This window comes from Amblyomma maculatum, unplaced genomic scaffold (assembly GCF_055883805.1).
Source record: "Amblyomma maculatum isolate TAMU_Amacu unplaced genomic scaffold, ASM5588380v1 scaffold_19, whole genome shotgun sequence".
NCBI classification, from domain to species: Eukaryota; Metazoa; Arthropoda; class Arachnida; order Ixodida; family Ixodidae; genus Amblyomma; species Amblyomma maculatum.
The window spans coordinates 7687334-7696336 of record NW_028146744.1 but is presented as its reverse complement, the minus strand read 5'-3'; the positions used below and the strand labels follow the sequence as shown (position 1 = coordinate 7696336).

The following is a 9003-nucleotide window of genomic DNA, read 5'->3' as shown; positions in this document are numbered from 1 at the left end:
CATTGCGAAATCAGGGGGTAGACGAGCCGTACGTGAAAGTGCTGGAAGATATATATAATGGCTGCAGAGCAACCATAGTTCTGCATAAAGAAAGTAACAAAATTCCCATAAAGAAAGGTGTTAGGCAAGGAGACACAATCTCCCCAGTACTATTCACAGCTTGCTTAGAGGAAGTATTCAGAGACTTGGAATGGGAGCAGTTAGGGATAAGGGTAGATGGAGAATACCTTTGTAATCTGCGATTTGCTGATGACATTGCCTTGCTAAGCAACTCGGGGGATGAACTGCAAATAATGATTGGTGACCTAGACAGGAAAAGTAGAAAGGTAGGCTTGAAAATCAATATGCAGAAGACTAAAGTAATCTTCAACAGCCTCAGGAAGGAACAGCAGTTTACATTAGGTAGCGAAGTACTGGAAGTAGGAGGCGAATATGTCTACTTAGGACAGGTAGTAACTGCAGATCCGGACCATGAAAAGGAAATAATAAGATTGGGATGGAGTGCATTTGGCAAGCACTCACAGATTATGACTAGCAGCTTACCGGTATCGCTAAAGAGGAAAGTATATAACAGTTGCATCTTACCTGTACTCACCTACGGGGCTGAAACGTGGAGGCTAACCAAGAGAGTTCTACTTAAGCTGAGGACAACCCAGAGGGCTATGGAACAAAAAATGGTAGAGGTAACATTAAGAGATAGGAAGCGTGCAGAGTGGGTAAAAGAAATAGCTCAAGTTACCGACATTCTAGTGGAAATTCCCAGAAGATTCCCAGGTGGTCGAAATTACTCTGCAGCCCTCCACTACGGCTCCTCTTACTCTCTTTCCACTTTCACTCACATCTTACTCCCTTCCCTTACGGTGTGGTTCAGGTGACAGATACTGCGCCTTTCCTGTAAACCAACTACTATATTATATAACTCCTCTGGTAGGCAGGCGGGATATTCCTGAAAATGAAATTATTCATATTCATATACCAAAAACAATAAAATATGTAAAATAGTCTTTTTGATGGAGATACCAAATTTAGCGGTTTTTAATAGTTTGGGCAGGTGCTGACATCACAAGCGTCAAAGGCATGAATTGTATAGTGCGTAGAATATACTGGCATATTCTAGGCACTATACCTGAAGGGCAGTAAATTGCAGTCAATGCACGTGCTCCCTTTGCTGATTTCGAGATGAGCAGCTCAGAAACAAGCATTCTCGTTCTCTCAGCATGGTTGGGTCGCATATTAAGTACTGGTCCGCAAGCCTTTCGATTTTTGCGTCATTCCTTTCAACACCTTGTGTCACGAGAACAGGGGGCAAGCAAGTGATCACATTGTACACGGAGAGGGTTTCCTTCGGAAAACACGATGACAGGCCTTCACTAATTGACTCAATCAGAACGAAAAGTATTTGTTGGTAGGTTTCAGAATTTTCCACTTTTTGGTTTCTTCCCCGACGATCCACTGTGTTCCGCAGCCATGCGAAATCAGAAGCACGATGAAACACCAGGCTGGCATGAATACCTGCCAAGGTGGGTCAGTATAGTTAGGTCGCTCGGATATTGAACCGGAGTTCCCGGGTTCGAACTCGACCGCGGCCACGTTTCGGTGAAATGCAAAGGCGCCCATTTCAACCCTCCAGGTGGTCGAAATTATTTCATAGCCCTCCACTACGAAACCTTCCTCCTTTCATACACTCCTAACTACCTCTTTCCATTACGGTGCGGTTAAGCTGTCCGCCAAAAAGTGCGGCAGCTATTGAGCTTTTCCTTTCTAGAAATAAATTTACAAATTTTAGTTGACCGAGTTCGCTGGGCCACGTCAGACCACCGCATAATGGCCAACCCCCAATCTTGGCCCAGCTGGTACTGGTAAAAAAATGTTGGGTTTTGACGTATTTAAATCGCGAAAGCTTTTTCAAGCTCATGGAAATTGATGGAGACGACATGCAATGAACAGCGCGAGAGTGAAAAAGGCATATATGTACCATGGGGGACAAACGTTTTCTGTGTAACAAAACAGAAGCAATCGAACATATGTTCCTTGAGTGTAACAATGCCATCTTCTTTTGGGACGTGTTACAGCGTGCCATTCAAAAGGATCTTCCTCTTAAACCGCAAGGTATCAGGTTTCTGCCAATTCACGACGATGCAATGCCATATGATGCTATATTCCTGCTGGGCCTGCATTCTATGTGGCTCAGTGCTATGGATTATCGTCACGGTGACATTCACACTGGTGCCAGATCCATGTATGAATATTTTGCCGACAGTATTGTGAAAATACATGATGTTATGAAAGATACAGAGTGTGATGCTCAAATCGAGGTGTTTAGAAATCTTGCACAAATGAAACAACTCCACTGTTCGCGGCCAGCAAGTGGCCTGCAAACCTTGTAAATATTTGGTACTGTATATTTTGTCATTATGTACATTTTGCAATAAAGAAAAAAAAAGTGTTGCAGCCAGCAAGCAGTGCGTACTTGCTTCCTACGAGGATTTGAAAGGTTCGAATCCGTTCCGCCCGACGGCATTTTTTTTTTTTTTTTCACTTGAGCTCGGCATACCCAAGACACGACATTCTCGGTTGGGTTTGGCCATGTGAAGTACTGGTTTTGCACTAGAATTATCCGGAGTGGTCTGACCGACATGATACAGCTGAAAGCAATGGTTAAATAAAAAACGGGCATTGCCGGTGGCGACTGTTGGCTGGTCGGATATGATTGCTTAGGGCGTCGAAGAGCACCAATCTACTTCGCCCGCTCGTCCGGCGACACGCTGCAGTTTGGAAAGCACATTGCTTCAACAAGGCCGTTTATTGATGACGCACGACCGCACTACTTGTACCGGGAAGATGCATGGAAGAAGGCTGACCAGACGCGGCCGAGATTCGGCGCACTTTCCTTTTTTGCGGCAAAACATCCCCTCAAATTTCTTTGCCCAGGATTCTGCGGCCTATTTTACAAATAAATCAAAATAAAGCCCCTTAGAGCCAATCTGAAGATTTTGGCGTAAATTAAACAGGCTAATGGCGCACCGGTGCCAATTAAGAAGGTTGTTTTTACTTGCAAGAAACGCACGCTTTCCTCGAAACCGTTCAGGATTTCCGCACATGGCTACATCCTCACGAACCGACATGAAAAAGCACTTTACTAAACAATACGTGAGCGCAGTGCGGGGGCCGCACTTGCAGTAGCAGCAGCCGCAGCCCCCTTGCTTGTTTCCGGAGCATCAATTCTTCCTTGCGCGGCGTACCTTCCAACGGTCATCAACATACACAAGGCTCAAACGATTGTCATTAGAGACTTTAGCACTACCGTCTACCGCGCGAGCGTCAGTACGCATGCGCAGATCCCCCCAAGAGCGACGGATGGCACCACGTTCCTGTCAAATAAACTAAAAATCTATTCTATCACCGGGGGGCGTCCCGCAAGGTGCACACATGAGGGGGAGGGGACCAAAAGGGGAGACCAAGGAGCTGGAGAGCCGCTGTCGACTGCTAACCTAACAGTACTCTGAACACCCGCGTCAGGACACACTGCGATATCACGATCTGGTGGGCTAATCGGGGGTCAGGCACAAGAAAGAAGATCGTTTCTCGGCTCTCACAATCGTACGCTTTCACACTAAAATGCCCAGTGCCAAATTTCTTTTCAAGCTCCATGAAAGCCCAAACACGGATGTTCAGGAAAATGTGCAAAGCTTTTGGGGAGGGGAAGGGAGGGCGAGAGGCCGTCTGCCCCTATTCCTCTCTTGAGGCCTGCCACTGTGGTGAAGTCGCTAGTGAGAGGGCACTGCCACTAGTGTATCACAACGTGCGGAATGCAAGGTATGGAAAAGTGAAAATAGTAATATCTGCACTATTCTCATCCCAAAATCAGACTGCTGCCCAGTCGTACATCAAACAAATACACCATGGTGTAAGCAGCTGTCAGTTTTCTCGCAGTCATTGGTGTGCAAAGTTTAATGGGCACGGTATTGTCTGCTGCTTAGAAAAGGTACATTTAATTCCATTTGCCTCATTTTTGGCACTGCAGTACCAAGAGGGAAAACAGCCCCGCAGTAGGCTAATTGCATGGGCTTAAGGCTACAAGCATTACTAATACAAATAAAAAATTTGAAAATAAAGCATGAGGTAGTTTTCCAAGCTGAAATGCTAATGCTAATGCTTAGCTAATGCTAAGGCATCAATCGCATTGATCACCAACACATTTTAATCATGGTTGAACCTTAAGACTTTTCTTTGTGCCCCTATGTATGACTTCAATGTCGAGCGGCCTCCAAACTTCCAGGGCCTTGTAAATGTCCTGTGAAGACTTGACGTCCTGGCCACCAATCTTGACAATGATGTCGCCGGGCTGCAGGCCAGCTCTGCAACAAAAAAGGAGAAAGAGTGCATCTGGCTATGATGATGCAAAGAAAGACAGGTTTTAAGGGAAACGCTCGAATAGGTCCAGACAAAAGCACCCGAACCTTCCACTACGGCAGACTTGCTCATACAGTAAAACCTTGTTTATCCGGATCTCGTTAACTCGGACTCACAGGGCGGTCTCGGCAAGACTGTGTATAGTTCAATGACGGCAGACGCTCATTATCTCGGAGGCATTTACCCACACATCAGTTAACTCAGAGAACTCCGAGGATGAGGGCTACAGACTTTCATATGTTACTGTGCGATACAGCATGGATGTGCATCCACAGCGAGCAGGCAACGGGAAACCTATGCGAGGAGAGTCGGTCTGCACGCTGCTCAGCAAAAACGAAAAACAGCGGCAAAAAAAAAAAAGCTGAAGGGCACGAAATGTGGTGATGATGATAGCGGATCATGTGTGCAGTGGCTAGGTGGTGCCGGCAACCACGCCCTTCAAAGGGAGAATCCATGTCATCATCATCATCGTCGGGGCAGCGAGACTGTTTGTATTTTGCTGTCAAATGACTGCCACTGCTGTCTGTTGCTGTCCCGTGGCTGCGATGGCTGCGCTGACTGCACGTCTGATTTCCTTGACCCGATTGTTTGTGATGCGACGGCGACAGCACGTAAATAATGAAAATAGATTCTGTCAAAAATTTAAGCGTAACAGAGACAACACACAGACAAAATAGGACAGGACTTGCGCTTCCTGTCCTATTTTGTCTGTGTGTTGTCTCTGTTGAGCTTAAATTTTTGACAGCTATGCACCAACCTGCCCCGTTAAGTGTCTTACTAAAATAGATGCCCGTTGCTCTGTTCAACTGTGTTTTAGGCCTGTTGCCACTGCCGTTGCGCTTCACAACGATGGCGACCGCCACTCCAGTGAAGCGACGATGATGTTGCCATCACTGGCATGCTGACCAATGGCGCCATACTACAGGAAGTTTTCGATGGAGACGGAAATTGTTCCGGCGATAAAAGCCATGAGCAGCCGCTGCTGCGTTGTTGCACTGTGCAAGAGGCCGCCGAAGCTCTCACTGTACTGGGGGAATTTTGCGTTGGATCACGCGACAGTGAGCATGCGCACCACAACTTGATGGAACTGAAAAAAATTATCACGCAAACTCCGATGAAGAAACAAACATAACGCAGGTTTTCGTGAAATAAAGGTATGTCTACGCCCAGTCCATTTTTTTTTTTTTTTTCATGGTAAATTCGATAATCCGGAATTCGGTTAACTCGGACATTTTTGCTGATCCGGATTAACGGGGTTTTACTTTATTCGTGCCACCTGAAAGTTGAAAAGGAATGCGGCATTTACATAGCTGCTGCTTCAAGATACTGACAATTACACAGATGTTCATGAACGATCCTCTACATGATGACACTGTGTGGACAACGTGTTGGGCAAACTACTTTCATGGTACCAAGCCAGGGAAAACATTAGACGGTACTCACTTCCAACTTAAATCTTTTACTGCTGACCACAGGATTTGCAAGTTAGTTACATGGAGTTTTATGGCGCATAGGCAACTGTGGCTATCATGTGCCAAACAAAGGAAAAAGCAATTTTATTTACTTATTTATTTTTGTTTATTGAATACTTTAAGTGCTCACAAACAGCAGTCCTGCCTGAAGAGTGGTGCACTATAATACATGAAACATACATGTGTCATGTGTATGTCGGCTTACACATTCTATACACATGTCAAAATAGAAGGTACATGGGGACATGCGTAGGTGAGCTTGTTTCACCGTCCAGGGAGGAAAGAATTAAAAAAAAGGGCTAAAAGAAGCTAACACAATAGTGTAAAACTCAGTTCAGTTCAGACGTTCAGTCGTGTCCGACTCTTCGTGACCCTATGGACCATGTCACGCCACGCTTTCCGGTCTCTCACTATCTTCTCAACATCACATAGCTTCATCTGCAATGCCTCGAGAATGCCATCTAACCATCGCGTTCGCTGCCTACCCCTTCTCCGGCAACCCTCAACCTTTCCCAACATCAAATCTTTCTCCAGCGACTCCTCTCTTCTCATCAGATGACCAAAGTAGCTGAGCTTTAACTTTAGAATTTGACCCTCCAATGAGCAGTCAGGGTTTATGGTCGACAATATCGACTGATTTGATCTTCTGGCAGTCCAAGGAACTCTTAAGAGTCTTCGCCAGCACCACAATTCAAACGCGTCAATTCTTCGGCGGTCAGCCTTTTTCACAGTCCAACTCTCGCATCCATACATCACAACTGGAAAGACCATAGCACGGGTTATACAGATCTTGGTTGGCAGACTAATGTCTCTGCTCTTTACTAGGCGGTCAAGGCTAACCATTGCTCTCTTTCCCAGAAGCAGGCATCTCCTAATTTCATGGCTGCAGTCTCCTTCCGAGGTAATCTTGGCGCCCAAGAACAGAAAATCTGTCACAGCTTCCACTTCTTGTCCATTGATGCTCCAGGACTTGATAGGGCAAGACGCCATGATCTTCGTCTTTTTAATGTTCAGTTTAAGCCCAAACTTCTCACTCTCTTCTTGTACGCGCATCAGAAGTCTCTTGAGTTCCACTTCACTTACTGCCATTAAAGTGGTATCATCCGCATACCTAAGGTTGTTGATACGTTTTCCAGCAATCTTCACTCCAGCTGAAGACTCGTCCAGACCGGCCTTCCTCATGATGCACTCTGCATATAGGTTAAATAGGCAGGGCGACAGTATGCAGCCTTGCCTCACCCCTTTCTCAATCGGAAACCAATCAGTAAGACCATGCCCAGTTCTGACTGTGGCCTCTTGCCCTTCATAAAGGTTCCTGAGGAGACAGATGAGGTGAATTGGAACTCCCATCTCTTGGAGAGCTTGCCACAATCTGCTGTGATCTACGCAGTCAAACGCTTTCGCATAATCAATAAAGCAGAAGTAAATGGGTTTCCGGAACTCTCTTGCTTTTTCCATGATCCAGCGAAGGTTGGCAATTTGGTCTCTAGTTCCTCTGCCCTTGCGAAACCCAGCTTGCACGTCCGGAAGCTCCCGATCCACATACTGCTGCAGCCTACCTTGCAGGATTTTTAACATCACCTTGCTAGCATGCGAAATAAGCGCGATCGTGCGGTAGTTGGAACAATCTTTGGCACTGCCTTTCTTTGGAATGGGGATGTAAACTGACCTCCTCCAATCCTGTGGCCACTGCAGGGTTGTCCAAATCTTTTGACATAATGTATGCAGTGTGTTAACAGCGTCGTGGTTGAGGTTTTGAAGCAACTCAGCTGGAATACCATCAATTCCGCTAGCTTTGTTCTTAGCAAGGCTGGCTAAAGCCCATTCAACTTCACTCTTCAGGATGCCCAGCTCGAGATCAGTAATCACAACCGTCCTATGTTGGGTTTGCACATCCGGGTCCTTCTTGTACAGTTCTTCTGTGTATTCCTGCCACCTCTTCTTTATCTCTGAGGCTTCAGTGAAGTCCTTGCCTCGTTTGTCCTTTATCACGCTCAGCTTAGCACAGAAGCTTCCTTTGATATCTTTGATTGTCTTATACAGAGCCCTTGTGTTCCTTTCGCTGCAGTTTGTCCACACATGGCAGACTTATTAAACACGTGCTGAATGCACATCATTGGGCATATACAGTTTTCACCGGCTATGTAGAATGGCCGACTGCTTCGAGCGTTTGGTCTGGGCACATTCAAATAGAGCGTAGTGGTCAGCATGTACAATGAAATACACCATGCAAGCATTTCTGCAAGAAGATAGCGTCACATACTTGCATCGTGTAGAGAGTGAAACAAGCTTTAGAGACGACAACAGGCGGCTGTTGTGGGTGTCCGGTGGCGGGTTTCAAACTGACCACCTCCCGCAGCCGAGACGGGCGCCCAAACCTCGCAGGTGTTGTCATCTTCCTTGTCCTTTGTCCTTCGTCTCTGTGCTGTTATTCCTTAAAAACAGCAAGAACTATCGCATGCGACCGAGATGTGGTTGAGATGCCTGAGTTGCCACAAGGGAGTCTTATTCATGCAGCTTTGAAGACGAATCAGGTCCACGTTCCTTGACACTGTATCGCACGTTGCTTTTAATGCACTTTTGCCCATAATTACTGTCAGCGGCGAGCCAGCAACTTCTGTAATCGCATATATCGCTGGAATCCTAAAGCTGAGAACGACTGGTTTAATTGTTGCAGAACATTCAATTGCTATAATAATTTTTTTTTAGCAGCAAGGTACAGATTTTGCTCACTTTTTTCGATGTAAAAGGTCGATGAGCGATGGGAATAGCAAACGTATGTTATACTGAAAACAATTTACTTAATCAATAGAAATAAAAACGCCATTTCATTCGCAGTAATACAGTCAAACCTCGATATAACGAACACGCATATAACGAATTATTGTATATATCGAACTCTTCCAAAATATTTTTGTCAAACACATGTATTTTTAACTTCCCATAGCGAACGCGGTTCGGCACAAAACGGATATTACGAACTTCGCGACGCAGGAGGCAGGCTTCATTGCACTACATGTGTGTTTGCGGCGCAGCAAATGTTCAGGACTACCTCGCAGGTGCTGACAGCGCCACAGATGCCACGACGGCATTGGGAGTTGACAGCTGAAGAAATCAA

At 45.9% G+C, this 9003-nt stretch overlaps 1 protein-coding gene across 1 annotated transcript in view; it reads right to left on the bottom strand.

Annotated features, from left to right (window-relative positions):
- Window positions 1-4180: 4180 nt before the first annotated feature.
- HtrA2 (HTRA2-related serine protease) overlaps window positions 4181-9003 on the bottom strand; it is a 53187-nt gene continuing 48364 nt past the window's right edge. The window contains exon 7 of the mRNA XM_084586428.1: window positions 4181-4358. Within this exon, the coding sequence (XP_084442554.1) occupies window positions 4205-4358 (154 nt within the window). The 3' untranslated portion in view covers window positions 4181-4204. The remainder of the gene's footprint in view (window positions 4359-9003) is intronic.